The sequence below is a fragment of the Taudactylus pleione genome, unplaced genomic scaffold, assembly GCF_031769625.1.
Source record: "Taudactylus pleione unplaced genomic scaffold, aTauple2 ptg000535l, whole genome shotgun sequence".
In the NCBI taxonomy this organism is placed as follows: Eukaryota; Metazoa; Chordata; class Amphibia; order Anura; family Myobatrachidae; genus Taudactylus; species Taudactylus pleione.
Window position 1 is genome coordinate 2,149,002 of NW_028284937.1, and position 25,240 is coordinate 2,174,241.

General features: G+C 43.6%; 1 protein-coding gene across 2 annotated transcripts in view; it reads left to right on the forward strand.

Moving 5' to 3' along the window:
• TTYH1 (tweety family member 1) overlaps positions 1-25,240 on the forward strand; it is a 201,824-nt gene that overhangs the window by 149,466 nt on the left and 27,118 nt on the right. For both annotated transcript variants that reach the window (XM_088450912.1, XM_088450913.1), the window contains exons 5-10: positions 2,179-2,274; positions 10,661-10,733; positions 15,802-15,877; positions 20,543-20,598; positions 22,900-22,992; positions 24,466-24,558. In XM_088450912.1, the coding sequence (XP_088307038.1) occupies positions 2,179-2,274; positions 10,661-10,733; positions 15,802-15,877; positions 20,543-20,598; positions 22,900-22,992; positions 24,466-24,558 (487 nt within the window). The remainder of the gene's footprint in view (positions 1-2,178; positions 2,275-10,660; positions 10,734-15,801; positions 15,878-20,542; positions 20,599-22,899; positions 22,993-24,465; positions 24,559-25,240) is intronic.

A 25,240-nucleotide genomic window follows, 5' to 3' on the forward strand; every position in this document is an offset into this window, starting at 1 on the left:
GCTCAATACTAGGTAAGAAGAAGGGCACTTTTCATAATATCAGGTAAATAAGGATCATACAAAGATCATTTAGCATGCAATATATTACTCATTTACCACTTTTGCCTCCATTCTTACTGTCTCTTGCGTACAATAACTCTAATAAGGTCTATTCCATACTTACCTTCTCTCCTGAAACTCCCCCGGGACTCCCATAAGAGCAGGTGGTCATCCCACATTCCCATCCATTTCTTAGTGAAATGGGCAGGATGGGGAACATAATGCCGCGATCCAAGAGTCCATGAGGAGGGGGCAGGACCAAGTGATGCAAAGTGCTCAGTCCTGCCCCCTTCAGAGGTCAGCCGCATCTACCCGCTGGGCTTATCCCAGAGGAAAGAAATCAGGTTTAGGAAAGTACTGTGTTCTCATACACTGTTGCTCAAGTCACTCCAAATAGCCCTTCTTGTTTCGCCAGGTCCTGGGAGACTTGGCAGCGCTGAGTGTCTTTCTCGCTCTTATTCCCAAATATAAAACAACTGGAAGCGACAAAACTACTCTGCTAGATTGCACTGACCAATTTGATGTGCGACATTTGTACATCTGTGTGTGAATGAGTCTGGATCTGTATATGAAGTGCTACGCTGCAGAGGCCGAAGCTTTTTCTCAAGCCAAGTTCCGTTGTGCTTCATCTGTGTATTTAAAACTAACTCCTGCGCAGTAATAAGGCGGGATGTACTAAGCATCGCATCTGTGATCCGGTACATCCCACCTCTCATCTGGTATAGACCAGGGTTGATTACCGTGGTATGTACCTAGGATATCGCAAAGGACAGCTAGAAGTCCCTCTGGCGTCCTTCTGTACATGCACAGAAGGATACAGGCCGCGGGGGGTGCTGGGAGGGACCCAATTGGATCCATCTCAGGGGAGGTGTCCCAAAAAGAAGCCCATAGGCTTCTATTGGGTAAAGCCACCTGAAGACGGCTTTACACACCGAGACGAAGCATCGGAACGAGAGATATGTAAAATGCTGTTTTCAGGGTTTTACCGAATTTCCCCGTTTAGTACATCCTGCCCATAGTCTCAGCCCAATGTCTCCACTACACTGAATGTTGTTCCACTGCGTCTGTGATGCAAATACAATGCAATATTTAAAGGAAAAGACAATAATGCCGGGCGTCTCACACTGTATGGCAAATAGACATTAGCTTATAAGGACACAGCTGTATGATTTATTTATCATTGACCTTCCATTTGCAGCGGTACTTAACATTCTGTATTGCCAGTATCACAGCAATACTGAATGCTGTACCATCTCAATTTATTAAAGTAGGTCATTTGTGCGATAGGTTATGAAGAAAAGTGTTCCCCCTCCTTGCAGAGTCTATAATGGCCTTCACCAATACTAGCATACCGCTCCGTCGAAAAGCTTCTTTGTATTCATAACTGTAACACTACTGTATGTTTTTATGAAAAGCTGCAAAGAGCATTGTTTATTTACATTTCCCATAAATCCCGGTCCCCGTAGCAGGGACCGCAGACAGAAGATAAAATAGAGGGGCCTCAGGAGAATCTAGTATATTTATCTGTATTATCCTTCTTTTTAAGTAGTACAAACTGGTGATAATACTTTTCTCAGGCCAAAAAAAGCCAGGGAAAGGGGTGAGATCTTTCAGTATGGAATAGTATGATTTTTAGGACTATGTATACATACAGCTGTAACTGCAGATATTCTATATCATTTATTGTATTGATTCTAAAAATGTCAGAATTGATTCACCTCCTTCATTTTTTTTTTTTTGCAGCCAAACTGATTTATTTTTTTGATGTTGATATAATAGAAATTGCACACTTAGGGGTGTTTCCTGTTGCCCAGAAACCCCCCAGCCCCTCTATAGCTCCCTGTAACTGCAGAAATGTTTTAGAGAGTTCTGCTCTATTTGTGGTTCACTAGGGCCGTGTATTATAATATTAAGCTTTCTTCTGAAGCAGACATACAGTATGGGAGCTGGCACTATAGACATCCTGTGTTTTCCCCTGAATCAGAACCGTAGAAATTGTAGTAATTACTTTACAGTACTAGAAGGTATGTGCAAAAGGTGAAGGCCAAACAAATGACTGATCATGTCAGGCAGTCTCCTGTTACTTTGCTGTGTCGTCAGGTGTATTTCAACTTTGGTTTGCTCTCTGTGTTCCTGCAGGTGGCTGGCGTATATTCTGCTACTGCTTTTGGATCTGATTATTTGCCTATTCACCTTACTCGGCCTCGCCAAGCAGATCAAGTGGCTTGTTATTGTGTGAGTATACCCCCTTGTGGTTATTGTGTGCACTGCAGTCTGGAAAGCTAATATAAATTATAAACAGGGTGAAGTATGGTGCTAAGGATAATTATTCACCATAGAACAATACTCCAAGCACTCCAGATCTTGCTAACCTTTGTATCCAATGATGCTCTCCTCAGTCAATGATAGTTGCTCAGCTGACTCAGTAACTGAAGCTCCAAAGGTGGTTATTTATTCCCTGTTGAACTGCTGGGTGTTAAATTACTTTTCTCCTGCTAGGCAGATAAACGATTTCAATTTGTGAACAGAAGCCCCAAACCTTTGCGTAGTAAATAAAATAAAATAAAGGCTGTGTTCATCCCACAAGTCCTGCAATATAGAAGTATAATAAAACTGGAAAATCTTTCTGCAGTTTAGATATATAGGGCTCCACATATTTGTCTGTATCTTCACTTATTAGATGAGCGGTTCTGGATACCTGGTTAGATAACGTGACCTAGCTTTATATTTACAGACCTATGGGCTTTATTTATCAACGATACATAACCCCTTTATCACTCTTAAAGGGGTTACGTCATTCTGTCTTCATTTAACAAACAGATGACCGCTGTTTGTCACCACATTGCTCTCGCCATCTTTAGGGGGTGAGAGAGCGGTCCGGTCCCCATTGCCGACAATGGGGACCCGGCAGCAGCCTTTTCAGCTATAGCAAAGCCTTCCAGGCACTGCCAGGATCCTGACGGGTAAAAGTCTCATGCACATGACACCAGACGCGCCGATAGCAGCGCCGAGCCCGAGTAAAGGGGGCGTGACCTAATTGCAGGAGGCGTGGCCACACCCCTTAGAAGGAAAATAAATATTTTTCTGCGCTGGGGAGGGGGGTGATGCGATCGATCCCCCCACAGGCATAGGAGATTGCTGTGGCGCGAGCAGTCTCCCAGTGCAGCCCAGCACACAGCAGCATGTGCTGGGCTGCTGTGATGTAAGGGGGGGAGGGCGGCGCCCGGCCCCTCCAGCAAGCCCGGGCAATGGTAATTAGTACCCCCTCCCCTCTCAGTGCCCCTGCATGACACAGAAACCTGTTGCTGGCAGCGATAGGCAGAAGACGCCACCGAGGAGGACGATCGATGCTGAATCTCGCCGATCCTCACGGAGAGGTAAGTAATGCTGAATACCAGTGGCATAGTCTTTAGTATTAAATATGCCGCTGGTAATAAGTTATGTTGATAATGCCAACCTTTTGGCTGCCTCCTCAGTGAGGTCAGGTCAGCACTGCAGGGGGCAAGACTCAGCAGAGCTGGGCGGGTCTGGGGAGGGGACGTTGCGAGTACCGGCATTGTGGAGCGGGAGGGCGGAGCCACGATGATGCTATTCAATTAATGCGAATCGGCCGCTTGTTCCTGGCCCGGTAGCCCCAAACCCAGGAGACTTGTCCACCTTTCCAGGTGGCCAGCAGCGCCATCCGATTTTCGGGAGCCTACCGGCCCTTTCGGGATGGTAGGCAAATATGCAATGGGCCCCTATATTTACTGTTTCTGTGTTATAGGTAGAAAGTGTGACATATCGAGATATACAGTGCCAGGTTAATAATACATATAAATAATACAATAAATACCTTCTGCATGGAATATACCTGTTAGTAAACACTACTGGCATTGTAAGAAGAGGGGGTACATGGTGGGGCACTGCAAATAATGAACACTTAAGTCAATAAAATTGATTATTAAATCGGGTAGTTTTTCGTATAATGACAGGAACGTATATCCCACATACAAGAATAAACTACCGTGGTGCATGTACTAAAACAGCCAGATTAGCTGGGGAAATGTGCTGTCTGGGTATTTTTGCGTTAGATGAGCACCACCTTTGTACATACAGTATTACTGTACAGTATACATTTTAACTGCTGATGCAGCTTGTACAATTCATACTAATTCCCACATTTCGTGGCATTCTCCCAGATTTCCTAGTGAAGGGGTTGAGGGCAGGGTTTGATCATGATGATTCTAATCACGTTATCATTCCTCAAGTATTGCCACAAATCAGTGGGGTGGGGTTATTTGTGCCTCCATCCACCTTGTACCTCACACCAGGAACTCCCAGAGGGGAGGTCAAAAATGTTTGTAATTGTGGTATAGATCATGTATACAGTTGTGAAAGCCTGACTGCAAAAACCTTAGATGGGTAGATGTACTAAGCTTTGGACAGAGATAAAGTGGAGAGAGATAAAGTACCAACCAATCAGCTCCTAACTGTCATTTTTCAAACACAGGGCGGGATGTACTATGCATCGCATTATGGATGCGATACATCCCACCACTGTAATAACGTCGGTATGTACCTAGTACTATTGCGATTGAAATCACAAAGGATAGCTCTTTCAAAAAGAGCTGTCCTCATTGATGATATTACTTCCAGTTATATGACCCGTGAGTCCTATTTACATATGTGCAGCCGCCACGCAGGCTGCGGTTGACACTGGGAGGGATCCCTTTGGATCCCTCTCAGTGAACATTGAGAAGAGAAGCCCATAGGGTTCTATTAGGCAACGCCATCTATAGAGCTTGGTACATATTGGGAATGCTGCCAGAACTACAAAAACTGCAGTTTTCAGAATTTTGGCCGCAGTTTAGCCTTAGTACATCCTGTCCACAGCCTGTAAAGTGACAGTTAGGAGCTGATTGCTTGGTTCTTTATCTCTCTCCACTTTATCTATCTCTAAGGCTTAGTTTATGTACCCCAGAGTGTGCTTACATCACAGAACTTGCTAGTGGAGTATTTGTTTGCAGCAGTTTAGACAGGTTGGATAAAAAGATGAGCTAAACGGCTAACCAAGAGCAGTTGTCACGTGGATTAATGATGCATTTTGGAAGCAGTTATAAGGAGTGCTGGCCAAGGGGAATGCTCTAGTGATCAACACTCAGAAGTAAGTACCCCCTTAGGGCTTATATATCAATACTGTGTGCTAACACCAGTGTTACCATTTAATAAATAGGAATAATCCCTATCTCAGACGTTTTCACCAGAGACAGGACTTCAAAAGCTGATATATGTAAAAATATATATATATGTGTGTGTGTGTGTTTATGTATATATACATATATATGTGTGTGTGTGTATATATATATATATATATATATATATATATATTTATAGAGTCATGTTCAGGTAAATTGTGATTTACCATATTCTAAGGGCTGATTTAGTCCAAATAAATGTTATGGATGTGAACATTGTAATAATACAACCTTGAAGCCAGGGTGTAATTTGCTTCTATTGTCTTTATTACAGCATAAAAGCACATTGTACAAATCAATGATGTTACACAAGTGACCTGTGTCTGTCAACCTCACTGTACATAGATATACACATACAGCTGAATATATGGTATCCCATTTGAAAGAGCTTCCCATTAGATTATGACAACACACTATAATCCAGACAGAGAATTGTGAGAGTCCTATTGCAAAGCAGTCACTTGATTCAGATTCCTACATAGCTGTCTCTATCTCACACCTAAAGACAAAGATGTCAGTGAGGAATACGATTCAGGTTTTATGTCTGTATTGTCATAAAGGAGAAGAGGAAGGTAAATAAGGGTTGTCGAGAAAAGGGCTTTATTCATTACATAATGAATGACATGGCTATTCGATCAGCTTGCAAAGATGATTCATTGCAGACTTGCCAACTCTCCATCATTGTCAGGGAGACTCCCTGAAATAGCAGCAATCTCCCTGTCTCCCTGAAGAGTCTAGCAATCTCCCTGATTTCATCTTATCCCCATTATGATGCTGCTCTATTCAATAAAAACAGAGATATATACATTCAAATAGGATCATTAGTATAATTTCCCTGCATTGGCTATAAGGCACAATGATCCCTATGGCTACATGCATTTTCGGAAAAGAATCAGTGTGTTTTCATCAACAAATAGATCTTATTAACTGCTTTGGGGCTGGTTTACAATTAAATGTAAGTCAGTATTAGGACACCCCTCTCAGATGTAGCAGTACACGTCCCCTGTAAAGCGCGCTCATAGGTGATGCTTTCACAATCTCCCTGAAATGCTTTTTCAAAAGTAGGCAAGTATGGTTCATTGGAATATTGGGGATAGGGTTATTCATATAGAACTGTTTCCTTCTGACCAACAACACAGAGTTTGGATGCTGGCTGATTTGGTAACACTTGGATCTGTTGTGATACATTGAATAACGGAGGGCTCGGATGCTTAAACCAGAAGGCTGGGGGCTGGCTTGGGTGATGATCACATGCAGTCAGTTAACCTATTACACAGTTAGGGGTGTGGCTTTTCCAGAGTTTATTTAAGTGTTGGGTTGCAGGTTTTAGGCCTCTTTCCTGAAGAAAATTTGTCCCGGAAGGTGACAAGATCCTTTGAATGCTGTTTATTTAGTGTCTTTATTGTATCTGGCTTATCCTTCTCCCTTCCTTTAAGGTGGGTACACACCTGACAGATATATATCTGCAGATCGAGTGATCTGCAGATGATGGACCATCATCTGCATGCTGCAGCAGGTCCTGGTGGCCGGGGGGGTGGCCTAATTGCGGAAGGCATGGTCATGCCCCCTTCGAAGAACAAAAACCATTTGCGGCGCTTGGGAGGGGGGCGCTGTGTGCCTCTCAGCCCGGCGCACAGCCAATGGGGGCGCGATCAGCGTGATCGCTCCCCCCTTTGCCATAGGAGACTGTTCGGGCTGCTGCTTTAGCAGCCTCGGACAGTCTCCCAGTGTCCAGCACACAGCAGCGTGTGCTGGGCTGCTGTGGATGGGGAGCTGAGCCGCACCCGGGTAAGTAGTACCGGCTCGCGACTCCCCTCCCCCTCTCTGCACTCCTGTGTACAGGCGATCAGCCGATCTGTAGACATATCTGTTCATTGGCTGTGCAGCACAGCCAATGCGATTTGTCTGTGAACGACGTTTTTCACAGACATATGGTCTGTACACACTGGCCGATGGGGGCACGATATATTGGCCGATCAATTGATCAGCCAATATATCGGCCAGTGTGTACCCAGCATTAGTTTCATACTTGCTCTGCTATCTCTCTCTTTACTTTCATCTCACTCTTTTTCTCAGGTCTGTATAATCTTCCTGGCTTTCTTTTCAGTGCCTCTGTCCCTCTCTTCTTCCTCCTCTCTCTACCACTGTTCCCTGTGCACATGTATATTAACCCCTACATTACTTGTAACTGCTCCTGCTGCACATGTATTAACCCCTGCATTACTTGTAACTGCTCCTGCTGCACATGTATTAACCCCTGCATTACTTGTAACTGCTCCTGTTGCACATGTATTAACCCCTGCATTACTTGTAACTGCTCCTGCTGCACATGTATTAACCCCTGCATTACTTGTAACTGCTCCTGCTGCACATGTATTAACCCCTGCATTACTTGTGACTGCTCACACAGAGTTTGGATGCTGACTGATTTGGTAACACTTGGATCTATTGTGATACATTATTCAATATAAAAGTATATAGCCAAACATCAACCTAGGATTAATACTTCCACTTTATTAGACCAGGATTTTAGTAGACGTATGTGATCTGCACATCATATTCTCATGCTCTGAGATCTAATCTACATTAAATGACTATCTGCCCACAAATGTATGTGCTTATGTTTGACTTTCTGTCATATGTTTATTTTGCTTCAATAAAAAAACTTTGTTGAAAAAAAAAAAAATGACTATCTGCCCTAGGGGAAAAGAAACAAGTCTAGTGTATGTTTTACTTTGAATCTATTTTCTACATTACACCTCTGCATCTTCATTAAATAGAGTAGTGTACTGTATGCACAGTCCTCCCATCCCACAATAATCAATCATTGTGCAACGAGTATGTGAGAGTCCCGTCGTAGAGAGACACCTTTCTCCACATTGGTTGTCCATTTTATGCCCTATAACATTGCCCTAGTTCATGTTATGCCCCATAGAAGTGCCCTAGTGCACATTATACCACATAGTGCCACCAGTTCATAAGTATTCCATCAGTTCACAATATCCCACATTATAGTGCTGCCAGTACACATTATGCCAAACAGTGTCTCCAGTTCACATTATGACACACATGGGGCATTGACCAATCAGCTCCTACCTAAGAGAATACATCCTAATCTCGGAGCTTAATTCCCGCCCCCCCCCTCCCCCAGCTTCACAATGGCTGTAAACAGGGAGAGGCCTACTTTCCGACAGTGCTGGGCTTACTGATTAGTATAGATGTGTCTGTGAGTGTGAATCAGGAGTGTGAGAGATGGATCATATCAGTGTGGAGCTTTTCTGAGGGGCAGAGACAAAAACGTCACTGACGAGTCCTCCTTTTCGGGCCTGACCCAATTTCTTAGCAGGTAATTTCGGGTACTTGGTAGACAACTATATGAGCTGGGTCCCCTATATTCCACGCCCAGGTAGAATTTTAAACTATATTTCCATCAACTCTGTAGCTGTGTTCAAGCTTTTATTCTCTGTTACCAGCCATTGGGTGTCTAAATGAGTCTGATTATAGTATAATATCTTCCAGGGGACATTGAGGGGAAGTCTGCTTTGTATAGGGAGACAAGGATAACATATAAACTAAGAACAAGCCCTAAAGTGGGCCTGTGTTAATGTATCGCATGGGACTGGTTCTAATTTCATTAACTAATCTACTTTACACATATTTGCAATTCATATTTTACAGTATCATTTTTTTTTTAAATCCATGTAAAAAATGATGTGTGTGTGTGTGTGGTGCATTTATGTCATTCATTCATAGGTTTATGTGAGTTGATTTCATGTATTGGTGCTTGGCCCCAGGGAACCATAAAGCAAGCCAAGATTTATGGATCTCTTAGCTGAAACACAAGCAGATCAATCACCCTGACTGCATTTAATTATATCAAGTATGGATGTCTTGAAGTTCTATAGGTCCCCGAGGGCTGACTTGATAACTATTCATATAGACAATCTCTTCCCCACATTTAGCTGACATGGCCAACACTAAGATACCCAGTACAGTTATGTTAAAGCTCAAGGGGCAGATACAATACATTGGAAACATTCGGCATGATGCAGAGTTGGTCGTCCACCCGTTTACTGAGCATATCTTGCGTGTTTTCTTGCTGCGCATTCTCCGGAACCGAGCATATGCAGGTGCAGGTAATGCACAGACCTACGCATTTCACTGGCATCTCTGCTTATGACTGAAGAGGCATAACTGGGCTGTAATGATCAAAGTACAGTGAGGGAGTATCAATACATCTGCAGGCCATGCTCAACTGGACATTAGCATAATTACACCTATTTTAAGGAATTCGTTTGCACCAAATATAGGCTGGTGTAAGTGCTCACTTTTGTTGAGTAGTAATCCCAAGCATATGGATAGGGGGAGGGAACGTCATAAGATGTGTATAACTCTATATACAGTCAAATATACACATTATTTTCACTGCAGACAGTTTGGGAGCATGTACATGCTACTTCCATCCAAATCTGCATTAGGCCCTTTGGGTTTGTAGTCTGATCCAATATTCATAGGCTTGCAGCCCATAAACTCTATATCTACTTAATTAATACTTGGTCAGGAAACGCCGCCCTAATGCCAGGGCTTCTGAGTTGTCAGGCTTCAATACTGGGTCTGGGTCAGGATACAAAATGGCTGCCTCCACTGTGTTGGAGCGACAGGTGCTCTTTGAAAGCAAGTAAGCATTGTACTCGTGCTAATGTAATCTGGTCCTTTGGCAGTGCTGTTCCATTTCAGTGCATTCAATATACACCTGGAAAGCACCGTCAGTGACAAGTAAACTGAGCACAGATCAAGTGGCTAGTGAGACATGTTCTAGAACCTTATGAACCATTACTGACTATTGAAACGTGTACTGTAGCTTGAATGCAAGTCTCTGTGTTGGCGAGAGACAGCCTGCAAAGAGTTGTCACCATTATACAAACAGTATGTGTAATCTTAATTGTTAATATATTTTGTTAAAAACTGCCTCATCTTTGTGCAGTTTCCTTGTCAGTTACAGGGCCTTCCACATCAATATTCAATTTACCTATTTCAACTGTGTTGCGTGTAACTGAAGTGGACAATTGATTTCACTACTAATAGGTTGTGCAGTCGTATATATTTGCACTGTAGATGTACATATCTGAATGTGTAGTAAGATAAAGTGATACAATTTGAAAGAACAACATATATATATATATATATATATATATATATAACATTTTTAATGCATAAATGGTAAATATAAGTTTTTCTAGTGCTGCATAGATAATTCAATTATAATTATAATTGATCATGTTGATACTTGTAAATTGTAACTAGCTGCAATGCAGTCGTCTTTAACACAATTCATGTAGAGTTAAAGTATTCCCATCTCCTTCTCTTTGTACCTCTATTTACAGAATGACTGTGGTGAGCTTCTTTGTACTCTTGCTCAGCTGGGGAACCATGGGACTGGAAATGGCCACAGCCGTGGTAGGTTGATCCCTTTGTTACTCTTTAATGATTGAGGAGCCTATATATGAGCAGTGACTACTTTTTTTGACAAAGGAAAGGGTTATCACTGGTTACTTCTATGTAACAGTAGGGCTACAACAAAGAAATCAGCTTACACCTGCAGTCTGTCTAAATTTGCCTTTTGCTGTAGTCTCCAAAGCCTGGTGTGTGGACTGTGAAGTAGCTCAGTTTAACAAGGCACAAAAGCTATGACATACCCTTACCTTATACCCATCCATGGGGGTCATTGGGTCTGGACAAGGTTTGTAAGTTCACCTCCAAGTCATATCACAATGCTGCTGAAGCTAAAGCCAGGTACACACTGGAGCAATATCGGTCCGATATTTTGTTTCCAAGCTAATCAGAATGACATACTGTATTGGCTGGATCATTCAGTGTGTACGGCCAATCTGCGCTCTCCTGGGCTTATTTTAGCATTCTGTCTCGCTGTTTTCACTTTTATAAAAATGTCCCCGTTATGTACTAACTGTAAATCGCAAGGACAGCGGTAGCGATAACCTCTGTCCTTGTGAGTTACGTTCCTGGGATATTGGCGGAGACTTTCACATATTTCAAAGACTCCTTCTGAGAATCTGACACTGCTCACGTGCACATTGTCAGATTCTGGAGCCGGGTATCCAGATAGAAAATCATCAATAAAAAGGGTGACAATGAATAAGTCGACACCAAATGTTTGACAGTCAATAGGTCAACAAGGACAAAAGTTTGACAGGTACAAAAGGTCGACATGGATATAGATCGTCAGGTACAAAAGGTCGATAGGTGCAAAATGTTGACATGGGAATGGTTGACACAAAAATGGCTGACGCATGTTTTTTTTGTTGTTGATTTTTAGGGTTAGGCACTAGAAGGGACGGTTAGGTTTAGGCACTAGAAGGGACGGTTAGGTTTAGGCACTAGAAGGGACAGTTAGGTTTAGGCACTAGAAGGGTCCGTTAGGTTTAGGCACTAGAAGGGACCGTTAGGTTTAGGCACTAGAAGGGACCGTTAGGTTTAGGCACTAGAAGGGACGGTTAGGTTTAGGCACTAGAAGGGACGGTTAGGGTTAGGCACTAGAAGGGATGGTTAGGGTTAGGCACTAGAAGGGACGGTTAGGTTTAGGCACTAGAAGGAACGGTTAGGTTTAGGCACTAGAAGGGACGGTTAGGTTTAGGCACTAGAAGGGACGGTTAGGTTTAGGCACTAGAAGGGACGGTTAGGTTTAGGCACTAGAAGGGACGGTTAGGTTTAGGCACTAGAAGGGACGGTTAGGTTTAGGCACTAGAAGGGACGGTTAGGTTTAGGCACTAGAAGGGACGGTTAGGGTTAGGCACTAGAAGGGACGGTTAGGGTTAGGCACTAGAAGGGACTATTAGATTTAGGCGCTAGAAGGGAAGGTTAGGTTTAGGCACTAGAAGGGACGGGTAGGTTTAGGCACTAGAAGGGACGGTTAGGTTTAGGCACTAGAAGGGACAGTTAGGGTTAGGCACTAGAAGGAATGGTTAGGGTTAGGCACTAGAAGGGACGGTTAGGGTTGGGCACTTACCCCGATGGTTAGGTTTAGGCACTATAAGGGATGGTTAGGTTTAGGGTTAAGGTAAAGATTAGGATTGGAAAACACAAAAAAAACCGTGTCAACCATTTTTGTGTCGACTATTCACATGTCGCCCTTTTATACATGTCAACCTTTTGTACCTATCAACCTACATCCACATTGACCTTTTGTGTGTCAGCCTTTTGTCCCTGCTTACCTTCAACCATTTGCTGTCAACCTATACATTGTCGACTTTTTTATTGTCAATCTTTTCCGGCGTTCTGCGCTTGTGCAGTAGACTCGGGGCACAGACTAGTGCCCAGAGTCTACTGAACCTGTCACGCTGCGGCGACTGGACAAAGAGGAGGGGGCCCCGGATGTTGAGTGAACACGGGCCCACTCCTCTCTAAATACGCCCCTGGGTAAGGAGCAGGGACTGTCATTTGCCAGACTCCAGCACTGTGCTCAGGCTGAGTCCAGTAGTCACTGAGGAGCAGTAGCTCTGGGTGGCATTATAGACCTACCACAATAGAAATATTTACTCAGTTCATTTCTGTCTTTATATGACTAGTTCAATTAAAGATACAATATTATACCTTGATGCTAGAAGAAGGGAGCTTTCAAACAGAACAAAATCATTAGTCATAGTCACGGTGGAAGATTTCTTAACTTCAATTGTTCTCACCACCAGATTTTCTTAATCAATGTTGAATTCGTAACATGTCATTAAGAGTCTTTATTTCCAGAATCCGAGCAACTTGTGCCTGGTAGACAGACTCCAGGAGTGTTCTCTAAACTAGGGATATAGGTCTAATAATCCTCTGTTTTCTATGAATCAGTTGTCAGCAACTGTGCTGTGTCTTTCATTTGTTCTCTGCTGGAGGGTCCTCATGCCTCTGTGCTATTTTCTGTCCTGCCCATATGCCCATCCAGCCCTGTGAATCGAGATAATTTAATTGGTCTATTTTATGTACTGGGTCAGTGGTCCCCCCCTCACCCACGGTCGCATCTGTCAGCCTTAATTAGGCTCCAAAATGAGGTATTAATACAGTTCTGCTGAACCTGAATCACATTGTACAATTCACTGACACATCCTTCTCCTCCCCAAAGACATGGTAAACTCTCTCCGGGTCTGAAGTTCAAGTTCATTACTATTACGGGGATGGGAAAATGAAGGTGTTTTCAGTCAATGCAAACTGAACTGTGAAAGTGTTCGTCTGCTCGGTCAATTGGGAAAACAGCGGGATGGGATTTTCACCAGCATGCAAAGAGCAAAAAGCTGTGGATGTAAGAATAGCCTAGTCACTTCTCATTCATTGTGCCCTGATGCCTTTACTCTCAGCGTATCTGAAATACCAACGTACAGTTGTATATTGCAAAGCTTTCAAAAGGGGGCATAAGCTTATAAGAGCCGTAACCAGCCCAAAGAAGAGTCTTGGGGGTAAATTTACTTAGCAAGCGCCACTTCTCTGTGTGTTTAAGCACTAAAATGAAAACAGCAATACTATTCAAAGCAAACAAAGCTTTAAGCTGGGTCCACACTTAGCATTGGGGTAGATACAGAGTTGCAGAGTGAATCTTGCATGAATTCTCACTGCACATGCACAGAAAATGATGCTGGCGATATAGGGCTCACAGTTTTGTCAACATGTCCTGACTGCAGAGCCGGATTAATGAATACCTTACCTTTTCTTTAAGATAAATAACAAAGCAAAGTAACCCATAAAGAAATACAACACACAGGGGTCTATTTAAGTGGTGATGGGCAACATTTTCAAGTCAGCATTGCCTGCAATTCCTTCAGCACATCATGGCAAACCATTAACTACAGAGACCATTTTTGTGACAGTCATATAATACAGAGAGCATGTGAATGACTGCCGTATAATACAGAGAGCATGTGAATGACCGCCATTTAATGCAGAGAGCATGTGAATGACTGCCATATAATACAGAGAGCATGTGAATGACCACCATATAATACAGAAAGCATGTGAATGACTGCCATATAATACAGAGAGCATTTGAATGACCGCCATGTAATACAGAGAGCATGTGAATGACTGCCATATAACACAGAGAGCATGTGAATGACCACCATATAATACATAGAGCATGTGAGTGACCGCCATATAATACAGAGAGCATGTAAATGACCACCATATAATACAGAGAACATGTGAATGACCACCATATAATACAGAGAGCATGTGAATGACCGCCATGTAATACAGAGAGCATGTGAATAACAGCAATATAATACAGAGAGCATGTTAATGACTGCCATATAATACAAAGAGCATATGAATGCCCGCCATATAATACAGAGATCATGTGAATGACCTCCATATAATACAGAGAGCATGTGAATGACCTCCATATAATACAGAGAAAATGTTAATGACCGCCATATTATGCCGAGAGCATGTGAATGACCACTATACAATAAAGAAAGAGAAGTTTTCAGACTGACACAAAGTATTATCCCCTCACCCTTAAAAATCCTTCCTAAATATCATTACCTCCTTCAGGATTATTATAGCAGCTCCATTCAACATAAATGACCCCCCTCATATAAACATTGCCTTATCCCCATCAATAATTGCATTCACATGCATTACCTCCCTCACTATAATTAAAAGAACCCTTCATGTTAATTAACCCCCCAAAAAGCATTAACCCCCCAATAAAACATTAACCCCTTCATCTTAACTCACCTTCATAATAAAACTTACATACAACTTACTCCCTTATACTTATAAACTTTCCCTAACAATACCCATTACCACCATTCTTAACCTCCAATCTCCCAGCCCCCTTAGCTCCACATACCTGTGGCTGGTCTGTTCTCACTGTGACCCTTCAACCACCAGGGAGGACACAGGACTCAGAGGCACTGTTGCCCACTCCCCCGCTCACGGTCGCATAACCCAACCCCCCTCCTCCACCTAGGGCCGCAGCGTCTTACACCTTTACCCCTGTTTGCACTGCAGCACCTGAACCTTCCTCCCCTGATTGCGGCTGCAGCACCCAACCCCTTCACAAAGTCACTTTAAAAAAACAATGGTGGTGGAGGTGGTAATCGGGCCCCCTAAGGGCCCAGGTGGCAGCCTGCACCGCCTTGTCCATGATCCAGCCCTGTCTCACTGAACATTGCCTATGTGAGAACACCCCATTAAAGCCCAGTTACATCTTTTTGGTCATAAGTGTATATGCGACTGAAATGCATCGTTTCTACTTACATGCGAACAGTCCTGGAGAAAAGTGCAGTACGAAAACAAGCAATATACACTCCACATTCATTGTACATTCAACTCAGCATTAGGCCTTTTAGTGTATTCTTAAAGAAAAACAATCTTTTATTGTTTTTTGATTACTTTAATGAGTTAAAGGAAATGATGTTGGTAACCGTTTTACCCTTTTTTGTGTTTTAGTTGTTTATGTGGGATATTTATACTCTTCTGATAAAAGGTTGTATTAATGTAATGACTGGTTTTATTTTAATCTATACAGGGCCTGAGTGACTTTTGCTCTGATCCAGATGGATATGTGTTGAATCAGACCCAGGTCATCACAAACATTAGCCCAGGTAAGAGAGAGATTACAGTGCTCTACACAAACTTACATTTTGCATTTGGGACCAGTTATCTGTAAACTGACCCGGACATTGGGCCTGGAGGGAAATGTCATTGCAGCTGTGATCTCTCACAGATTCGCAATTGCGAAAATATGCTAATGAGTCACTCGCCGTCCAGTGCTTAGACACGCCCACTAAGAGCATCTTACATCCGCCGCTCCTGCAGAAAACTGGAAACATTAAATGCAAATCAGGCATCCGCCAGCCTTCTGAGTAAGTGTAAGCTGTCGCAGACACAAAGGGTCTCCAGACACGCAGAGGGCTCTCCTGCTGCGAGCAAGGATGCAGTGGGTATTTTATGGGCGCCCAGAAAACAGTGTTTAAACGGTCCTGACACGCCTGCATTTCTCTAGCCACCCCCGTTGCCTCCCTTAAACGCTGACTACCTGTCACTCCCTTTGCGAGCGAGTCCTTTCTGTGAGCGTAATTGCAATTCAGTGGCTGCGCGAGCACAGTGCAGTTTACACGTATGCGCAATGGCTAACAATCGCTCAATCTGCGTAAATATCGGCATAGCGGCCACATCACAATAAGGCACATTATATCCATCATAAAACGTACAAAGCAGTGCAAATCTAATGTGTCACTTCAGGCAGTCTAGGCTCATCTATTATTTTTAATATACTTAGAAAATGCAATACCATAGCAATACTGTAACAGCCTGGTCATCCATTATATAGTATACAGTACAGGTGTAAACATCTATGAGTACTAGATTTATTTTTATTTTTGTGGGCAGTGATATGATTGGGTTTTTTTATGCTTTCTTAGACAATCTATGTTAGCCTACAGACAGAAGCGTATTCATAATGGGTGCTAGGTGTGCGGGGCACACGTGCCCCTGGGTCCAGGGGAGCCCACACACCGCCGACCCTGCACCCAATTAAATATAGTCACCAGTCCGTCGGTCGCAATAATCACCAGGAAAATGGCCACCATGGCCATTTCCCTGGTGATTCGTGCATGCGCAGTAGAGACGTCCCGGGAATGCGGCACAGGGGCCATGTTCCTGGAGACCTGCATATGTGCAGTAAACTCTAGCACAATGCCAGAGTCTACTGCGCCACCAGAGAGGACGGGGCCTGATCGGAGCCCCCTGCTCTCTTAAAGCGCCTCTGCCTACAGTAAAAGGCCCAGCAGGCCGTCTAATCCCTTCAGTGCAAGGCACACATTCATTTTCAGCTGTGCGATTGGGGCCAGATTAGAGCCTCATATATGGGGCCCAAATTGCCAAATCTGGCTTATCAAACTTCAACTGGGTTTTGCATCTACATGTGAGTGTGTCCACCTGCTACATGTCTGCATGGGGTCGCTTGCTATCTGGTCATTTCTCCCAAGTACTGTACCTTTAGTACAGTGTGGCAGGTCCTTATGTGGGTCGCTATCTTCTGTCTTTCATAAACTACCTCCCCAGTGTCCTATTCCATTTCTCCCATTAGTGATTTTATTTTACTACACATAGCCTCATTTAGGGGCATATTTAGAAGGATTCGTTATCACTGCAATTCTTGTCAATAAGACAGAGGTTCCCTCAAGGCTCCCCAACAGTTCAGGTTTTAAGCTGCATACACACACAATGATTTTTTGAACGATTATCGTTAAACTATATAGTTAAACAATAATCTTTTGAAAAAATCGTTCACTTTCTGAGTCAAACAATGAACGATTATCGTTCATGCGTGTTCACGTTTGCAGTTTGTAGTTCAGTCAGACTTGTCAACTCAACATTTTTCATTAAGGGAATATGCAAAAATCGTTTGTAGTTCAAAAAAAATCGTTCATTACACTTTAAAAAATCTGATAGATAATCTGATAGAAAATCGTTCATAAAATCGTTGGTAACAATATCGTTGTGTGTGTATGCAGCTCTAGAGATATCCATGGTTGAGCACAGGTGGTTAAATCAAATTGAATGATGTACTAATTAAGAAACCTGTGCTCAACCATGGATATCTCTAAAAGCTGAACTGTTGGGGAGCCTTGAGGACAGCGTTAGGGAACCTCTGCAATAAGGAATCCTTATTCACTTGAATAATTATCCAAACGATCAGTAGAAGTAAAGTGATCACATCCGCAATCACGTTACCGTCTGCTTTGGCCAGCTGCGTATGTGACGGCATCCTGTGGCACGTGCAGGCAGCAGCAGAGCCAGTGGCATATCTATAATGGGTGCAGTGTGTGCGGGGCACACGGGCCCCCGGGTGCAGGGGGGCCCCGAACCGCACACCCTGCACCAATATTATTTTAAACTTACCTGTCCGTGGTCCAGCGTCGGGTGTCAGTGCTGCTCAGAACACGGCAGCCATTTTTCCGGTGTTCTGCGCATGCGCGGGGAGAGAGGAGGGGGCCCCGCACAGGGAGTGCACACAGCCCCCATCCTCTCTTGAGACGCCCCTGAGAAGAACGGATATTTTTGCGCTCTTAGGCTACAATGGGCTAACGCCATCTAAAGATGCTGCTTGCATGGTTTGCATTCCGGAGCTTGGTAATCCGACAGCCTAGCAGCCCTCATGGAAACCTATAGGGGCTTCTCCTGCTGTCACAAATGGAGGGACTACGGCAGATATCGAAGCTCTCTGCTGCTGTGAACCTTCATGGTACATCCAGGGGACCCTTAATATTTATGTGTACCCCCAGAAAATGGGTGTTTTAGGGAGATATCCCACAAATATTATTTGATTAATAGGCCACTAAGAGTTAAGGGCAAATGAAACTAAAGGGGCTGATTCTGATTTGGGAACAAAGCAATGGGAGGAAATTATTTTATACCTTGGTAAACACATGTTACACTGCATAGCATTCCCGCTAGGCTGTTTTAGCAGGGCGCAGCACCCTGTCCGATTTTGAATCAGCAAAATGAGCCCTGCCCCTATGGCAGTGCCCTGCTGAACAGCATGATAGAGTATCAGGAGCCACCCCCTTTGCAGGCCACAGTGTCCCATTTAGGGGGGGGGGGTGTAGAGAATTATGGTGCAGCGCTCACCGCCAGTGAATAGTGAGATGAGAGCTTGGGGCAGCCCAGTAAGGCCGTATGTGCTAGGCACGCCCCCAAGATGATGAAAAGGGGGGTTTTCTTAAGTATACTCCCCCTTTCTTGTGGACATGCCCCCTTTCTGGCCATGCGCATACATGAGTGCCCTTTTTTTGGTCCGGCGCCCTGCCCCGCACAGGACCAGTTACACTACTGCAGATGGATCACATGTAAAATGTGCAGAGAGATTTAGATGTGAGAGGGACATGTCCTAGCTTATTATCTACTGTAAATGGCAGTGTAAAAATAAATCTGTCCAGCATTTGTGGGCTACATGCAAAAGCAGCCACTATTTACCCTGCATGCAAAAATAATAAATAAATGTATTTCCACTCCTACAGTGCAACTTTGTTTGTCCAGTTCCAGTTACCGGGTTTTTTTTTTTTTTTTCTTAGAGGTAATTTAGATTTGAGTTTGGACAAGCATCTCTCAAATCTAAACTCGCGTACACACTACACCATATGTCAACTGATCCGGCGAATCGGAGCGACGTATCGCGCACATCGCCTATTGTGTACCCTCGAATCTTCAGCTACTTCCTCCGTCGGCCTTGCATGCAGGTCCAATGGGCGTTAGTGGGGGCCATGCTGCTGAATAAGCGTGGCCCCCGCCGACACTCCATCGTTGCCGGCATCGGGAAGTGTGTATGCACTTGCCGATGCTGGTACCCCTGCCGGTATGCAGTCGGGAAACCGGCTGCCTTAATACTGACAGCCGGCTTCCCGGCTGCTTTATATCGGTGTGGGATAAATGACTGGCGTCTATATCTAGACGCCTGTCATTTACCCGATGCAGAGAGACCGGCGTCCGGCATCTCGATCTAAGGGATGCCGGGCGCCGCGAACGGACAGTCGCAGGGGGGGAGGGTTAGGTTTAGGGCACCCAGGGGGGACTTAGGGTTAGGCACCCCACCGTGAAGGTTAGGGTTAGGCTAAGGGAAGGGGGGTTAGGGATAGCCAGCCCCGTGGGGGAGGTTAGGGATAGGCACCCACGGGGGGGGGGGTTAGGGTTAGGCACTTAGAGGGGGGATTAGGGATAGGCACTGGGGGGGAGGTTAGGGTTAGGCACCCCTAAGGAGGGTTAGGGTTAGGGGGGTTAGGTTAGGTTAGTTTATACTTACCTTTAGGACGATCGGGATTTCCAGCGCTGTCGGGCTTCCGCTGCCGGGCTCTGCTGATCTGTCGGGCTGCCGCTGCCAGGAATCGAACTGCCAGCCATGCGGCAGCCGGGATTCCATACCGATTCCCCCATTGCCGGGTCCCATAGCTGACGAGGTCGGGCACACTAGACATGGTTTTGCCATAATGCACAGTTAATTGCTTTTTTTTTGCGCAGCCTGGGCTTTATTTACGAAGCAGCTTTTTTGGTCATAATTTCATCTACAGTACTTACCAACCTTTCCAGCCCTTGGAGTTTTTAATGTCAGAGGAGATAGTGAAATACACCCAACCCTGCTATGTAACTGGTAGAGTACATTATTGCTTTGTTGGTCTCTCTTTATCCAATGTTCATGTGATAGACAAAGCCTGTACGGTTATTTGTCGCAATAACTTATAAAGCCCTAACATTTATTCTGTTTCTTCCAGATATATTACAGTATTATATATCATGTAACCAGGATGTAACAAATCCCTTCCGACAGGTAATACAACTTTGTTTCTTTAAGTAAGTGATTCGCTGTCATTCGTCCAGTCGTAAATTAAGCATTTTTCTTATTTTAATGATCACCCAATTTTCCTATTTATTGAAGCATTTGTGATAGTGAGCTAATAGTTCGGGGCTGAAACAATACATATTGTATTCATAGTGATCATCAACAAAAATATCTCACTGTATGTAACATGGAATAAAATGTTGTAATTATATTTTGCCATCCTCTAAATGGCCATGTCATATTCTAAGTATATATTACTCAGTTTGGGTTTAGGTGACATATTTACCACAAGCATTGTCTACATAAGCATTGCAAATTGCTTTTCTCGACGTGCCTTAAAATTGGCATCGCATCTCATCTAGGGAAGGCCATCACAAAATGGCCAGAATGGGGGTGGCGTTGCCGCCATCACAACATACCTACCCATGGCAACAGCTTTTACAAGGTAACCATTCAATGGTTTAACCACTGAAGGTTATTTAGTGCGTATGCACAGTGTAACCCGGAATTTGCGCTTGTGCAAAGGGGAAGTGCTGCAAACAGGTATCCTCAGCTGAATTGACGTCATGCACCATCAGATGAGCCTTGGAAACAAGCCTTCCAGGCTTTGCTGAATTACCACTAGGTGAAGTGCAATGCGCAGACGGCCTGCTTAACACAAAATATTAAAAAACAACTAAATCAGCATTTCAACATGTTAATGTTCTTCCTTCCTGAATGCCCCAGAGTGGGAAATATCTAAACAGTATTGTAGCTTGTTTGGTATCTTCCATGTTCTGTTGCTATCCTGAATGTAAGGCACATGTAGGTAATGTTTATATGGCAGGTTATGTTTTTCATTGTCAAGTATTCCGTTCCTACAATGGGCCTGATTCAGTACAGATTGCAATTGCGAATGCCATAGCGATTACACACGCAGTCTCACTGCGAAGATATGCTAAGCCACTGCAATCGCTATGCCGTCGCTCGCAGTGCAACATAAGGACACCCACCTTACCTTACACACATCCGTAATACTTAGCAAGACTGCAAAACCATCGGTAACATCGAGTACAATAGCAGCCTCACGCACATTTGCACAAGGTCTGACCTTACTCAGGAATTGCTATCCTCATTGCTTGAGTACTCAAGCCTAGTATGGCATCGCAGTGCCTAATTTATGCACGCCCCTGCAACAGCGTTCAAACGCACTGGCAAGTCTACATTTCGCCGACCAACCCCCCACCCTTCACCATCCCCAAACGGCACTTCCTATCAATCCTGTGGTGGATCTGCGTAGTCACTGCGATCGCTGTCCCCATCGCAGTGGCTGGTTATCGCATGCGCACTACGATGCATACGCATGCACAGAACGCAACAATAGACCGATTTCATGCGTAACGGCAGTTGCGATCCTTGCTGAATCAGGCCCAATGTCCTTCTCAGCAATATCCCAAAAATGGGGACACCCTTCAGAAAGGATATTCATATGGCTTCTCCAATAACGGATTATCTTGAATACAGACATTCACCCACAGCTATGCGAGCGGCCAAGAGGCCGATCCAAAAAAAAAGCCCGGCCCTGATTCAGAGCGAGCGCTCTGTCAGAGCGAGCAGCTCTGAATCAGGCCCAGAACTCGGTTGTTAAGTAGGGAATGTCTGTAGTGATATTTTGGACATTTCTAAAATGTTATCAAATTTCACTGATTCAATTATCAGTGCGGCTGTACAATTGCAAATTGATGCTGATTTTAATTTTTAGTTAGAGATTTGCCTTCAAAGTTTGCTGCTCACATTCATAATTCGCCATTTGCATCAAAATAGTGTTCACCGTTTTTGATTGAGGTTCGCCAATAAAAAACCTAGATCAATTTAAGCTTACGTATTTCATCTGCTTCACACATGGTCGAACAGGCTTGAACATGGTCATGTCTATTCGACTTTCTCGAATTTAGCTCAATTTTTTTTTTTAATTGACTAAGAAATTCCAAAAACTCCAGTGCATTTTTGGATTTATGTTTTGCTCATTTTTGAGAATTGGAAGTTTGATGTGCCCACACACGTTACAGTTGATGGTCAGAATGGTCGAGTTAACCAAAATTAATAGTTGTTCCTTTTAAAAAAAATTCTTATTGAAGTCTGGGTTTTTAACATGGAAGCAATGATATTTCACAGTATGGTTTAGAGATAGCAAAGAGTTCAGGTTCCATCACGCGCACTTATCAAATGGCTGGTCACATGGCGTCAACTGTGAAGATGTGTTTCATATACTTTATTCACATAATACGCCCCTCACTCTTTTTGATACAGAGGCTGACCATGTCACAGAGGGCTCTCTCCAATATTCACCCTCAACTTCATGGCCTGGAAAGAGAAGCTATACCACAATTTCCAGCAGCAGAGGTAAGTACCTGTCATGTACATTATAGTTATATAAAGGGTCTTCTGTGCTAAAAAAAAAATATATGCATTAATACATGTTTTCAGATGTAGAACAATATATATGTATTATAACGGGCCACTAGTCCGAACACAGTAATCGTTCCGTTCCAGTGGGTAATGGTGACCTTGGAACATCCATATGCATATCTGTCTTTATAAACAGGCTACTGCTATTAGTTAGATCACCCCCAATGCCCAAACTGACCAGTGTACAATGGAAAATAATAACATGGTTGATCAAGAACAGAAAGGCGTCTATCAGGCTTAGAGAAAGACGTATCAAGCATTGGAAAGTAATAAAGTGGAGACGTTGACACAAAACAACCAATCAGCTTCTAACTGTCATATCTAGCACAGTATTTGAAATATAAGTTAGACAAGGATTGGTTGGGCAACTACTCAACATGCGTCCGGCGGTATTTCATACCAATCCCTCTGAAAGGGACAGCAGCACCTTTAAGGGATAGCACTTATAGTTGTTGGCGTGAAATCCTACTTCCTTTGAGGTTTCCTGGTTTGCCTATCAATAGTCCTGCTAATGTGGGAATATACGTCTGGTGTATCATGACTACGTACAACATACTCGCCGTGAATTGCGTCTACGATATTGATGTATTCAAGCAATTCAGTATTGCTCCAGTACTGGGAACAGCTCTTCGACAAAGCAGTTGTCCCGCAGTCCCTAACACTGCCGCCTTAATGAACAAGCCCCTAAGCCTCAGGTCTACGGAATATTTGCATATATTTCAGAAACTGCAGATTCTGATTCTTTCGCATAGAAAAACAACATATCTATATATAATAATAAGAGGCGTAACTACCCCAGTAGCAAGTCTAAAGTGTATATGTATGTTTACAGACTTGGATGGTGCAGGGTACCTTATAAATGTTGCTATGTGTCTACTCCTGCCACTGTTTTTCATTCAATATTTTGCTTAATGGTATGGTACTAATATTGCCGCCAAACAATTACTGTGTCTTCATCGCTTACTGAATTGTGCGTCTTTCTGCAGCACGAATTGTAGTGTCCTAGCAGACAGCTATGAAATATCAGTGTTTGCAATAAGCAATGTTCCTGCTCCATTTTGTGTAAATAGTGATTTCATGTTTTACTTTGATGCAATGATTTTGAAATGATGAGTAATACCACTATCTATGCTCAGTAAATAATCCGTGACACCACTTCTAGCCTTCACAAATGATATAAAAGAAGGCCTTGCCTTTGTACAATACACGGTACAGCTTATTTCACGCTGTACAACTGAATAATTCAATTAAACCTGAATGACTCCATGGCGATCATTCCCAAATGCTTTATCTTGCAAGGTCCAGATGGCGATTGTGGTACAATTGAAGCAGAATACCCATAGGCCTTTACCCTGTTTGCAAATATTTTATTGAAAATCTGTTTTTAACTCTTTATTTTCCAAATAGAAAAACTTACTAGTGGTCCAAGCCATGCTGAACACGACTGAGGGGAATTACCACCACCTTATAGCGCTGTTAAATTGCCGTGGGCTCCATAAGGTGAGAAGAGAGCTTGTTTTCTTGATTAACTGAATTACTTGTGTTATAGAGTAGAATATCTTAGTTTAAATGCTATATGCTTTGAATAGACAGCATTGACATTAGTCAATTCCATTTATCTGCCTCTGTCTATAAGCATAATGCAATAAGTTCATAAACTCAGGGAACAGTATAACCAGTATGGGTGTGTGCTCATACATTTAATATAGGAGTCAGGGTATCACCGGTATGGGTGTGTGCTCATACATTTGTGATACCCTGTAACGACCCCCATATATGTGGACATTTGTATGTTGCCCTGAGCTGGAGAATGTTCTGGAACTGAAGTGAGGAGGTGCACTAGGACCCAGGAAATCTGGAAGAGTGTGCTTCACTAGTGAGCTCATACTAAAAACTGTAACAAAAAGGGGAGGAGAGAGAAGGACCCTGAAACTGGCTGAGAAAGCACATGTCTGGTGTGTGAGGGGACTGAGAAGTAGGCTGTGAGGAGTGCAGCACCTGGGATTGTTTGCAGGGCTGTGACCAGAAGCCAAGCCAGGAAAGTGAAGAAGCTGCACTGCCAGGTCAGAGGACGCAGTGGGCAGCAAGTAGCCGGCAATATGAAGTAAGAGACTCCCAGTGAGACAGACAAAGAAGGAGCAGGTGCACAGTGATATCCTAAAGTGTACTGTGGCTCCCATTA